The 14,405-nt window shown below is 39.1% G+C and overlaps 1 protein-coding gene across 1 annotated transcript; it reads left to right on the forward strand.

The window, feature by feature from the left end:
* The first annotated feature begins 4,312 nt into the window (after positions 1-4,312).
* Positions 4,313-7,293, forward strand: nanos1 (nanos homolog 1). The gene has a single exon (XM_058397600.1). It carries the CDS (start codon positions 4,848-4,850, stop codon positions 5,583-5,585), a length of 738 nt encoding a protein of 245 aa, XP_058253583.1. The 5' UTR covers positions 4,313-4,847; the 3' UTR covers positions 5,586-7,293.
* The last annotated feature ends 7,112 nt before the right edge of the window (positions 7,294-14,405 follow it).

Here is a 14,405-nt window from a genome sequence, read left to right on the forward strand (position 1 = left end):
TCATTTCAATTTTAACAGCTCCAGAAGACATGGCCTCTCTGCATGCTGCTGTATTAAAACTCAGTGGGAAAACAGCAACAGAAATACAACTGGCTGGGCAGCAAAGCTGTTATTTTTCCATTGTTTAATGAATTAAGTTGGCAGCTGTGCTTGGATGTTCACCGAGGTGGCAGAGCTGTAGGACTGGGTGACTGGGACGATTCACTGTTGTGTTTCTCTGCCTCACAGTCTTCTGCAACCAAAATGTGTGTGATATTGATTTATTCATTTTATTAACATTATATGCTTCATGAGCAGATACAGAGGTTCAACTCTACTATCAGATATACACTATATGAAAAGAAAGCCTACTGCAGTTATCAGAGGAGCTCACATGCAATTATAAGAAGCACATTTTCATCGCCTAAAAGGTAATAAAAACAGACAGGAGTGTTTCATTCCATCATTCCATATCATTTATCTGCTTTCTGTATTCTATTCAGCACATAAATCTCATAAACCGAGACCTATATCATTTATATTCAAAGCACGCTCTGTGTCTGCTATCAGTCCTCAATTTCACACTAAAGACAAAAAGAGGATTAATGCTTACTATTAGTTTGGTTTAATTTATATTTTGCTTTAAAAAAGACTTCAAGCTACTGTATAAATCATATATCAAGCCAAGAGGATGTGCATAATTTTTATGTTTGTATTACTAGTTACACAATTATAGCTACAACGAAAAGAATGCAATTAACAAACTATATTGCCATTTAAATATTAACTTGAATTGCTCTAATCAGTGTGGATGTTTTTATTATATATAACACTAATTCAAATAGTGCAGCAGTATGTGAACATTTTTCATTTACTGTGTTGTGAAAATCACCCTCCTGGTAACCTGAACATTCGATGAAGCTGTGAAGGGAATCTGCCCTTTCCAGATCAGATGTCTGAATGCCATTGCACAATGCAATATGGTGCCAAGAATCTATAGCAATCCATCATATTAAATCAGTTTAGCACGATGATTAAATTAGTGCATATGTTCAGGCTCGCATTGCCAGGCTCTTCAGTCTAATAGTTATTAAATGCCCCCACATGGTTAAGCAATGAGCTGGGATTTTACATAGAAAAAAAACAGAGAAGAGATTACATATGGCTGACAGTGGAAAATATTGTTTTCCTTCCCAAGTCATACCAATAATCATCCTGACAGTGACAATCAATAATATAACAAGCATGGCGAAGATGGATGTTTATCCATAATGTTAAATAAATCAACTAGAAATTGTGGTGCTTCCGGATGCTCAAACATGCCTGGGCTTGTAATGAAGGTAGGTGGTATGTGACACATTTCATTTAATGCAAGATAAGAGAATCACATCTCAGTAAATCAAATGAGCAAATCCTATTATATTCATTTAATTAGCTTCAGTTCATGTTTGGAGGTGGACCAAAGGTTGTTTTTTGTTCTGTTGTTCTCAAAACACAAATGTGGAGCAGGCATCGACACAAGAAACCGTCCAGATACGGACTGTAATGATAAAGCTGTACAGATAGTGCAAACTTAAAAAAGCACATTTTTATAGAGTTAATAAATCATCTCTCAAAAATCCAACATGATTAAGGACGATTCCAGTTACAGAAGGCAGGCCCTATGCATGCCAAATGCTAGCATTACACCAACTGTGATGAGCATAACAATATACCTCATTAAAAGTAAAAGTTTGCCTTGGTCAGCAACCTCCCACATCATCACTGTCAGCTCGCACCGCTAAATCAATTTGCAGCACTAGCCTCCTCACTGGTGCCATAGATCTTTCAGCATGTAATGTAATTCTGCGATCCAGTAGGCATGAGCTTTTTCCAGACAAGGGAAGAATTAGCGCTGTTTAATGGATGGGTATTAATCCCTCCAAGTCACAACAAAATTAAGTAATAATGTGGTCATTAATATTTCAGGCTCAAAATCAAGAGGACAGAAAAGGTTCTACAGAGCCACAGCCAGGACTTTCCATCATTACTTACACTGGACATGAGAGAGAGAGAGAGAGAGAGAGAGAGAAAGAGAGAGAGAGACAGAACTCTGTGCTTACAAAATCCTTAGTTAACAAATTTTAGTTGATTCACTGACATGAATATTGTCATAAAGTCCAAAGATACTGACTTACTGGATACATTTCCATGTATAATGCATTATTTTGTGCATTATTATGCTTTCTACATGTACACCAAGTAGACTACACTCACAATAATGCCTAAAATGTATTCGTATTAATCAACAAGTAGGCCATTGCTTGCCTTGACAAATTTATTCACAAGGACATTTCAGCTGATGAAAGACAAATAATTAGTCTAATAAGGCTAAAAAAGGTTGATCCTGTTTACATATGCAACCACTCAATTGAAAATACATAATTGCATAAATATTCAAAGGTCATATTGAATAACCAAGGTCTTGCTTCATTCACCCTGCAGACTAAATGTGTGCTTGGCAAGGGCAAAAGTTCAGCTAAAGTAGTTCTCCTGGGCAAAGAAAAGCTACTAAGCCAAGTGCAAACATACACAAAGCACATCTTCTTTATTAGTTTCCACTTGGTTAAACACAGAGGTATGGCATTCTGTTGAATTCCCCTTTAAATAGACTTAATCCTCTGAGCTGGATGGGCTTCAAAAAGCTCTCTTTCACTTTTAATTAGAAATACGGTGCCTGTTGTGGTAGCGATGCTCTGGGAGCCTCATGTTCACATTCCAAAGAAATATAATTCATCATGATAGAAGAAGAAGGTCTTGTGGGTTGAAGGTAGTTTTATCTTTCGCTGGAGTATGAAACACTATTATTGACATACACATTACTCAAAACCCATAGAGAACATCACTAGGAAGAGCAATAGTGATAAAGTTGTCATTACGTAGCCATCAACTCATCAATACAGAATACAGAGCTAGAGGTTTTCTCCTCAGTTTGTCCAATTATTTGCTCTTTTATCCACCATAAAAATTGGCTTTAGCCTCTTAAACTGAGTGTACTAAAGAAAGCAGTAATACATTGTCTGTTGTTTAATGATGTGCCACATTACGTGCTAAATTTCCTGTAAAACTGAGTAGCAAAACAGTGTGTGTGTGTGTGTGTGTGTGTGTGTGTGTGTGTTTTGTTCTTACACGTCTCTTATTATGTAAATTATTGCCTTGCAGGATGCCCAATGACATCATCCCTGTAATGTTATACTCAGCTCACATAGACCCCCAGTGGTGCAAAGATGCCAATGCAGAAACACTGCATTATTTCCCTTACAGAGTCCTCAGTCAGAAGGAACAAAAAAAAAGCCCACAATTTGTAATGCATTAATCATTACGTCTCCATCAGAGTCTGAAAACAGTATCTATAATGCACGTGCTAGAGAGATGCATACACAGAGAAAGAGAGAGGCTGAAGAACATGCACTTCTTTAGGGTGCATCTTTAGTGTTCATCTGGTCTGCACCTGTGCCTGTGCCTGTGTTTGTGCCTTTGCCCCTTGTCTCCCACCCACTCTTGGTGTGTTAAACAAAGCACAAAAATGCAAAGCAGTCTTTTGTTTACTCTGAGATGACTTAATCTAGCCAGACCCTTATTATAAGTTTCTCTGTGGCTCCAGGATTTGGGCCAGGAGCTCTTTGGAGAAGAGAGAGAGAGAGAGAGAGAGAGAGAGAGAGATTGAGCTGGCTCCAATGTAGTTCAGTATGCTTGCAGTGAGCCAGGAGCTTGTAGAACAAAAGCCTTCCAGCACTACAGCCCTTCACTGAGAGCCAAGTCCACAGCGGGCACCCCATCAAAAAGAGAACTGCGGGACCCGAGCAAATCTACTGACATCTGAGCTTAGGCCATTTAACTCCAAATGATACACCAGCTCGAGGCTCGGTTAAGTGCTGTGCTGCAGAGAAAGGACTGTAGTGTGTGTGGACAAGCATCAAGAATCACTAACAGGTGTATGGGTTCTACCCCTAATACCACGATTGCTGCTACAATGAATGCTTTCTTTTCTTAGAAAGCGAAAGACAGCTGGCACGCACTAATAAGCCTATACATGAATATATTGATGTGCGTTTGATTAAAGAGGAGTTTTAGGGATTGAAACATATTTGAAACATATTTTTTGCATGGAGTAAACTGCTGTGCGCAGGTGCGATGGTCGCGCGCTCAAAGAACAAAGAGCAGCGCGTTCACGCAAACAAGCACGCAGTCCCAGTGGGTTTCGCTACTAGTGTTTCATAAGAGATTTTTGCGCAAAATAGCCCGTCTCTGTTCGCATTTTACTGTAGGGAAGATGGATTGCTGGTGGCAATAGTCAAAAATAAGGCTCGTGTGTGAGACAGGCAGGGAGGGGTCGTGGATCACGATAGAATAACATTTTACCGAAAAATATTACGCAGTTGTGTAACGTTTCAAACGCAACTGCATAATCGTAATGCGAGTTTCTGGTCTCATCTCTCTGTGTGTTTTTATTAGGGAGGACAGGCACACTGCAGCTAACACGCTTTATGGCTGTTTTAACATCGTAAAGTTGCAAAGTTGCGGTACTGCTCGTTTTTTTTTTCTTGCGGAGTCGTTTCCCTTTTGAGGGCTTTAGATCGTGCTGAAGAAATCACGCTGTTGATCTGCTCCCAAACTCGAAGCGCAAAGAGCCCCGCCCATCTTTTCGCTCCTTCTCCAGGCTTATAACCAGCAGCCTCGCGCGCAGCCCGAAATACCCAAGACAAGCGCAGGACCTGAATACATCTGTTAGCTACTTGCCGTTTAACTCGGGACGGAATATTTATTCTCCGTTTTATCCTGCAAAGAGAGGCGCCATCGCGCCGCTCAGGAGTCAGGGGAAAAGCGAGATGGATTTTTTAAACCACAGCTACTTAAGCGCGCGCACGTCCTACGACTACACGTTCAACTTCTGGAACGACTATCTGGGCCTGTCCACGCTGGTGACGCAGAGCAGCAAGCGCGGTCCCGGCGGCGGAGCGAGCCCCAACTCCATCACGGAGTCTCTGAAAGCCACACTGGGCCTGGATGACTCCGCGCCATGCCCGTGCGCCGCGCACTTGGACTACTGCTGCTGCTCTTCCTCGTGCTGCTCCTCTTCCTCGTCGTGCGGCTGCTGCTGCCCACCCGCAAGCCCGCCGCCGCCTTCCCTCCTTGAGCTCAAGGAACGCTTCTCAGCGCTCGGACCGTTCCGTAGCCACGGCGCGGGGATTGTAGGGCATGAGCGCGACGCGGGCTTCGGAGGAGGTGGAGGAGGAGGAGGTGGAAGTTTCGCGGCTTTTGAGCTGTTCGGCGCGGATAGGAAGGTGCGCAAGACGGCGGCAGCGCGCGCCAAGCAGGAGCCCAAGATCTGCGTGTTCTGTCGGAATAACGGCGCGCCTGAAGAGGTGTACGGCTCACACGTGCTGAAGGCGCCCGACGGCCGCGTGGTGTGCCCGATCCTGCGCGCATACACGTGCCCGCTGTGCAGCGCTAACGGCGACAACGCACATACCATCAAGTACTGTCCGCTCTCCAAGGAGCAGCCTGCGCCCCGAGCGCTCAAAGGAGGCCGGGCTGTGGGCGGTAAGCGCGTCAAAATCTTCTAAAAGAAAAAAGCACCGATCTACACGCGCTCAGTAAATAAATCACCTACATTTATTGCACTGAACCTTTTTTTCCAGTTGACTGTTCCAATCGCGGCTTTCCGAGTCTTAACTTGCTAGACAGTAGGATTTATTAAACAAATAAGATATCAATGTTTTGTGTTAAAAAAATCCTTTATATTTTTATAGATGCTTTATTTCCATAGTTTATTGTATACTTTATTCATAAAAATCTCTTTTTCCACGTGTGTCTTAGATGTTTATCAGTTCATATTCAGTCACGTTTATATAAATAAAAGATGGTATTTTTTGTTTGTTTGTTTAAATGGGCATGAATGTTAGCATACACATCAGAGCAAATACGTATTTTCTTCACTGTAAGCCAAGCTTACACATTGTGTTATGTCTTTTAAACCAAAGTTAAGTTTGCCATCTTGAGAATGTTTCATTTGCAATCTGCTGAAGTTTCCTCTCTGAATTTGGTTTGGTTTATTTAGCCCATTCCTTTCTTCCTACAGTCCGCCACATGCTTTCCTTCCCTCCCAAGCTGACATTTGATATGGGTGAGGAAGAGAAGAAAAAAAAAAAAAAACACCAAGCTCAGAAACACAATGGGGTCTCTGTTGGATCTTACATGGTCTTAGCATAACCTCATAATGAGTAGATGCCCAGCCAAACTGGCCTGTTATGAGCCCTTCTGACAGAGATGGGTGTGGGCTAGTCTTTCAGCCAGACCCCTTTCGAGATGTCTTCATTAGGCCAATACAAGGTGCCCTGCTAATGTTTACACCCCAAAAAAGGGGAACACACACACACTGGAGAATGCGTCTTGAGGGGACCTGTCTGGCGCCGGAGCTGCCCTTGTGCACCAAGCTTTCACACTTGACCTTTTTACCCTAAAAACCATCACAGGTGAGCTGCAGAGAAAATAGCGGGTGAGTTATAAAATAATGCAGTCTGATAACTCTCCAAGGGTCAGTGGTGGAACAGAACGGAATGAATGTTCTTAATAAAAAAGCTTTTTTTTGTAAAACAATGCATTTGCCCCCTTTTTTGCATTATGTAAAAAAAAAAAAATGAATCCAAAAGAATGATGCAAAAATGTTGTGAATGTACAATTTAAACATGCAGGACTGCACATGGTCTGACCATTTGTTTACCAAAGGAATTCAATTGTAATGAAGTACGGAACATAGATTTGCTGTAATGTAAATAAAAAAAAAAGTCGAGTCATGTCTATTCAGTATTTTAACATTTAAAAAGTGACTTTAGAGGGTGCTACCTCAACAATATTTTGTACTTACATGTAAAATGTCAATAGCAGTTTATTAATATAGCGCTGCCATTTATAATAAGGGTTTTTAATAGTATTTTTGATCTTTGTATAACATAATTGTATTTTTCTTTCATTGCATTCCAATAAGCTCTTAGCATTGTTTGCCAATAGGTGATGGCTGAATATAATGACAAAATATCGTACTATTTTTCAGTTGTTCAATGTTACATTCTTGACGAGTGAAAGATAAAATGGAATATGTTGAAAAATTTAGACAATTTGCCACTTTTAACTGAGGTTTGTAATTAAATTAAAAGAAGACTAAAAAAGAAAACACTGTCGGATTTTGTTATTTATATTTTGTCATAATTTTCCTGTTAGCAGCTGTGGAAAGGGAATGAATTCAGTAGAGAAATAAACTCCTTGTCAAATGCATTACTCCATGCAGTCAATGTGTCCTATATATTTTCAGTGCCGTTTAGAGCAGAACACTGCCAGTTGTCTGTTGAGGGTTTTTTTTAGTCACTGTCACTGCCCACCTTTCCCCTAATGGGTTACTTTAAGTAAACAGACCCGGCCAAACACACACAGTCCAGTGTTGGCTGTTCCACTGATCTAATGTGATGCAGTCTCACGGTTTCAGCTCACAGTCAGAAAGGGAGAGAGAGAGAACAAGAGACAGAAAGCAGGCCTCAAGGTTAAGAAAAGCTGCCTACAGAAGAGCAAGTGGTGCTGTTTCTATTTTCGCAGTGCGATTTTGTAAACTCGAGTGTCTAACTTTACTCCCCCCAAGAGAATGAGATTAGCTGTCAGCTCATAACTTCTGTACACTTTAGAAGAGAGGAAGTAAAGAGGGCGAAGGGCAGTATTCTGTTTTCTCTCAGTTGCTTTAGTAAGTAGTGTCACACCTTCATTCCTGCTTACCCCCTTTTTCCCTCTGTCACACACTAATGTGCAACACCACACACACAGCTGAGACACTTCATTAAAAATGGATGGATACTAAGTACAGCAGGGATTTTTATTACAGTGGACAGTAGCCTGGTGACACTTACACACACACACACACAATGAGAGACACCTCTGTGTGTATATATATATGTATGTATATATATATATATATATATATATATATATATATATATATATATATATATATATATATATATATATATATATATATAATGTAATATGTTTGTGTGTTGCACATATTCTTAGCCTGCCTATAAGTTTTCCTCTGCTCTTACTTATGTTTTATCTAACACTTGACTATATATATATATATATAAATAAATATATATATATATATATATATATATATATATATATATCAAAGGTTTTATTCATTAAAATAGCAGGTAAAAATGTCAGTATTTCAGTATTTTTTTCCACTCCTAACTTTCTACAAATGAAGAGAAAAACGATCAGAAATTTTATGGGGGATATTGTTAAGTAAAACATTAACAACAACCTAGTTGCATAAGTGGGCACACCCCTTAACTAATAGTTTGTTGAAGCACCTTTTGATTTTATTACAACACTCTATCAACATTTATCATCCTGACTTTGCAATATTTCCCCACACTTACTTGAAAAATCATTCCAGATTCATCAGATTATAAGGGCATCCCCTGTGCACAGCACACTTCAGGTCACCCCACAGATTTTTGGTTGGATTCAGGTCTGGACTCTTATTAAGCCAGTCCTTCATTGATACGGATGAATGTTTTTTTGTGCCAACCCCGAAAAGGTGAAATTCTGTTACATTTTCAGCTTATTAGCAAACACCTGAAAAATCAAATGGTATGTGTAGCTATTTATGATTCCCTCCACCTTGAGAAAAGTTCCAATGCTGGCTGAAGGAGCCCTAAAGTATGATGCTGCCACCACCAAGTTATACTATGGATATACATCCTATCAATTTCTTTTGAATAACCTACATTAAAATAATCTTATAATTATTCTATTCATATATATTTGTGACTTCATTTCAATCACACACTGATCACAATGCCATCATAGGGTATTGAAAAAGAATCCTTTATTCAAGTAAAATTAATCTCTTCCTCTGGGGTCAGGGACATCAAGACCTGATACAGTGCCCCTGGAGCAAAAAGGGTTTGGGGCCTTGCTCAAAAGCCCAAGAGTGGCACCTTGGCAGCCACTAAAGTTTGAACCTTGACCCTGACCTATTTATCAGAAACCCAAAGACTTTAACTGACCACTGAACCACTACTGCTCATATGGCTTATATGGATACCTGGCTATCACAGCCAAATGTGGGCCTTCCTCAAACTGTTACCACAAAACTGGATGCATAGAATAACTCAGAATGTCTTTATATTCTGTAGCATTTAGATGTTCCTTCAATAGAACAAACAGGTCCAAACCTGTTCCAGCATGGTTTGCCAAGGCTGGAGTGGAAGAACATCAGTGACCTGCACATAGCCCTAAATTCAACCCCACTGAACATCTTTGGGATGAACTGGAACACCAACTGTGCACCAGGCCTTCTCATCTGACATTAGGACCCGACCATATTAATGTTCTTATGGCTGAATAGGCACAAATTCCCATAGCCACATGCCAAAAACATTGAAAACCTTCCCAGAAGACTGGATGTTATTATAATGACAAAGGGGGGATTCAATGTGGAATGAGATGTTCAACAAGCACATATATAAAAGATCTTGTCAGTCTCAAAAAATGCCCAGGCTGAAAACACATAGGTTTTCTACCTCTAACAAATGACTGTTGGCTTAGTGTTTTCTTTTCTATCTATGCTTGGTCTACAGCTTGAGGTAAAAACCTTGCCATGTCTTAGAGCTTGGAAGACATAGCACTGTATAGTCTGATACAGTAACATTATGTGATTATGGGATTATAGTTTCTTATGTTCAATGCAGGATGACCAAAATACATGACTGATACTATAGCAACACATGCAATTAAACTATGGACTGGTAAAAATTCTAAGATATAAAAGATTTTGTCCAAATTTAACCACCAAGATCAAACATGTTCAAATACGAATTTAAAACCATCAGTCCATCATTCCATCTTCAATACATTATGAATAATAATGAGCACTATGGTAGTTAGCTTTCAGATTAGAATCAAGCTGCACTCATTCATTCATACAAGGGTGGATATGAATGGTTCTTTCTCAGATGCAGTTTGACAATGTAATATGTTTGTGTGTTGCACATATTCTTAGCCTGCCTATAAGTTTTCCTCTGCTCTTACTTATGTTTTATCTAACACTTGGCTACATTTCAGCATGGCCCATTAAAATAGATACTGTGGTTCACTTTGCCTTAACCCCATTTACATATACGAGGTCTCCCAAAGACCTTCTCTTCAATGCAGACAGGGAACATGCCAATATTATAGATTATATTTATCTGAAGCACATTTAGCATTTATTGGGTGTACAGTTTCTATCTTGGGCTCAGGAACTGAATTGAACTGCATCTCAGAGCTCTGAGAAAGGCATATAGATAATAGATCAGATCAGATTTTCAGCTCCTTATTACACAGTAATGTAGTGTTGTTGAAAAAGGATGACCTCAATAAAATAAAAAAAAAAGTGCATTACAAAGCATTCACAGAAAATGTATGTAAACTTAATTCAGATAAATTTCTGTTTCATTGTCCAGGGACCATTATCTGCCTTGGTATGCGTTAACTTCACAGTTTTCCCTGACATTGGGCTCTGATGGATTTTGGCTGCGGTTCAAATTGAACATAATATCCTGCGATGTGTGAAGCAGCCTCCAATTGAAATAAAGAAGCACTTTAGAACTCACATCTCATCTAAACTTTATTACTTCATTCAGTATGCTTTATATCACAGGTGTCAAACTACAGCTGGGAGGGTGATAACGTCGCACGGGAGAGATTTCAGTACTCTATCCTATGTGATCTGACTCAAGAAAGCCTTGAAAATGAGGTGAATTGATTGAGATACTAGGCTGTGAAGTTCTGTGGTCCTTCAGGCCTGGACTATAATACATTTGCTCAGAATGGCACTGCGGTTGCTAATTGTTTTCAGCAGATCATTACAAAAAGAGAGCAGTAATAAGGCACTGTCTGAGCAATGATGATGGACCTGCTAAGCCTCCAGTGTGCTGCGAATTTGCTTCTCACAGACATTGGAAATGGCTAAGAAACTCTCAAGGGTAAAATTGGCTTGCAGCCAAGCGTGAAACCCATTCTAGAACACTGATATGGAGGATCTCCGCTCTGTCAGTACTTCAGTTCTGGTGTATGAGGACATTTGAGCATGCAAGTATGTCCAACGATGTGAATTCATGCAATTTTGATCATCTATGCTTAACGATTTAGAACACGTATAGTTTTAGTGCTGCACAAGAAATAGGATTATGTTTACAATACTGTGCATAAAGTAAGAAATAATTCAGAATAGAGCATGCTGTTATAGGAAAATAATCAAGATGTAGTGAGATGTAGTCTAACATGAAGCTGAGTTATTGTATCTACACTGTTGATTATTATTTAGATTATTTCAGCACGTCCTATTCTCTTATATCACAGTAATTTGCCAAAGATTGCTTTTTCTTAGCTGAAAACCCACACATAATGCTTTTTCTGTTTTCTAGTTATATACATTATAGTTCAGTGGTGTGGAATGTCCACAATACAAGTTAGTTCTTGAATTCCTTCACTTGTTTCCTCACAAGGCTTTGTTTTCTCTCTTTTGAAGGCAATAAGACAAAAATACAACAGTTTATTATGGTACTAAAAACCAGAAGCAAAAGCATCCTCTGTTGCACTATTCAATGTTCCCATGACGGAAAAATTACTTTCCGCCAATTATGAAGTGCTGACACTTGAGACTTCTTCCATAACTGTTAAATTAATGTCTCTTTACAGAAACCTTCACTAAATTAAACAATTATACACTTTTCTTCAGTAAATCATTTAAAAAAAAAAATCTATCTATTTATTATTAGATTTAGATCCTGTGAAATATCTGCCATAAATGCACCTGTTAATTAGCTGTTAATATAGAAACACTAGTATATGTCACCGTGGAAATACCACCAAAGTGCTGTTATAGACAATTAATCAACATCTTCTGGCCAATCAGATTTAGAAAATTACCAGTACTGTGCTATAAACAGTTTTACTACTGCTGTGCTGTAATGCTGCTACCAGCTAGCCAGATGCTGTTATCAGTACTATTACAGCGTTTTCTATATACCTTAATGTTCTATTCAAAGCCTTCTATATGCAACGCTCATAGAAATTGAACTGAAACGTTCCTATGGGTAGAATAATCCACTGGGTTTCTCAGCATAACTGACAGTAAGTGTATATTTTCAATTTTGAATATTTTTGGTCTTCATAAATGATTCATTGAGTGGCGGTTACCCAGCCAAGGCAAACTTCCTGCCCAATCTCATGGCACAGGATGCTGCATAAAAATCAAGTATGCAGCAAGCAACAGTCTGTGTTTTGTGTTAGTTTTGTGTGTGTGTGTGTCTAGAGAGAGAGAGAGAGAGAGAGAGAGAGAGATGATGCAATAAACTTTTCCAGAATGTATTTACACTTTTTCTATGTACATATAGGTGACACATTATAAAGTGTAAGGTGAAAGCTCAGTAAGGAGTATGGTGTTGAGACAAAACAAGCCAACAGCACAGTTTCAGTCCATCTTTGTCAAAGAGTCTACAAGTCTGTACTGGAAAAACAAACACAATTCTTTCAAAAGAATGGGTGTTTTAATAAAGGTGGTGGATAATACTGTCTAAAAACAACAATCCAGATCACCCACAGGTTTAGATAGGTTGAATTCTGGTGGTCAAGCATGTGATTAACATCATTTTAATACTCATCAAACCGTTCAGTGAGCCCTCATGCTCTGTGGATGCAGATGGAGTCATCTGGGAAGAGGCCACTCATCAGCCAGGATAGAAATTTGTATCATAGAATAAAGCTGTCAGTGAGAATAATCAAAAGTTGATCAGGAAATTACCCAACAGCATAACAGAGACTCTAGTTTTTCCTTTAATATGTTCTCCATCTGTACTCAATTGTTGAATGCAACTGTTGCCCCAAACCGCAGTTCTCTGTTATTTCAGCAGAGGGCAGAGCCTTTAACCTGGCACAAAATGCATGCTCCTGTTTGGAGACTATTTTGAGTTTGGTACACAGAGAAATCATTTTCTCTACATAAATGTCTGCCTTTAAATCTTGTCATCTAAGAAGGTTTGCTGATGGACATTGCTTAGACATCTCTGTTTTGTGATAATGTCAGTGACTAATCCTTTCCTGATTTCTGGGAGTCACGAGAAACCCTGCTGCTTGGCCTTTAAGATCAGAGGCACACTGTGTGTATGTGTGTACTTGCAAATCTGTCCTTTAATTTGACTCTGCTTTTGATAGTAGTTCACAGTGGTGCTCTGTGGGATCACAGGAATCATTTGGAGATGCATATTTGTCTTTGATCTTAATCTATGAAGTGGACTGACTTTGCTATGCAGATAGAGCTCAGTGTAATTAGTCCATCATCCTTCTCAGGTTAGTTGATAGAAACCTAGAAAATATCAAACACAAAAGTGGGAAATAAGATGGAATAGAATACGTTTAATAATTATGCATCTTAGCATCAAAATCCTTTTTAGTTTAGTACCAGTAATAGACTGTTCAGTATTTCAGCATGCCAACATTTCATCAGAAATAATGAACCAAGATTAATAAAGCTTTTGTGTCTGTAAAAATATTTTCCTTGCTATTTTTTCCTTGACCCTGACGTTAACTCTGAATGTATTTTTCTCTCTTGTTTGAGTCCCAATGAGGTGAGGAATGCTCTCTTTGAAAGAGTCAGAGTCCCATGTGGTTGTGGTTAGGACTCCAGGCACGGAGGAGCGTTAGTGACGCAGGCTAGAGGAAATTACCACAGCTTCCTGCAGACTTCTAAAAGCCTTCAGGTACGCACACACTCACACACACACACACACACACACATGCACACACACACACACACACATGGTTTGTTCATATCCCTGAACCATGGTAGACACTGTGTACTTTGTGCAACAGATGCTCTTTACAGTAGACCAAAAAGTATTTGATGTTTAAAATTAAATAGAACTGAGGTAAATTTTATTTTATATTACTTTTTATATAGTTTAATGTTTTTTTGTTTAAGTCAACAGGACTTATCTGTTCTCATGCTAAACATTGAACAAAGTATGCAAACTTTCTACAGACCCTTAGAAATGGAAGTGTAGAAATAAATGTAATATATAATATAAAGTGTATGTTTTAATTGTTCTTATCTGCACAACAAAGATTTAAGTGTAAATGTCTCTCTTAGCTCCATAAAACACATACAGTAGCATGTATTTGGCCCAGTGTGGCCTAGAGCTTTTTATAGAAACTTCTCTGCTGCCATCTAGTGTTTCTTTAAGTTTAGTGGCTGTGCATTAAAAAGGTAGCGAGGAAACCCTAGGATACTAGGAATTGTGGGTTTTTTTGTCCTGTCAGGAGTATTATATAATCTTATATATGCTGTCTTA

This window comes from Hemibagrus wyckioides, linkage group LG08 (assembly GCF_019097595.1).
Source record: "Hemibagrus wyckioides isolate EC202008001 linkage group LG08, SWU_Hwy_1.0, whole genome shotgun sequence".
Classification (NCBI taxonomy): domain Eukaryota; kingdom Metazoa; phylum Chordata; class Actinopteri; order Siluriformes; family Bagridae; genus Hemibagrus; species Hemibagrus wyckioides.

Coding starts and splice junctions, on each gene's coding strand:
- nanos1 (XM_058397600.1), top strand. CDS start 4,848: ATGGATTTTTTAAACCACAGCTACTTAAGCGCGCGCACGTCCTACGAC.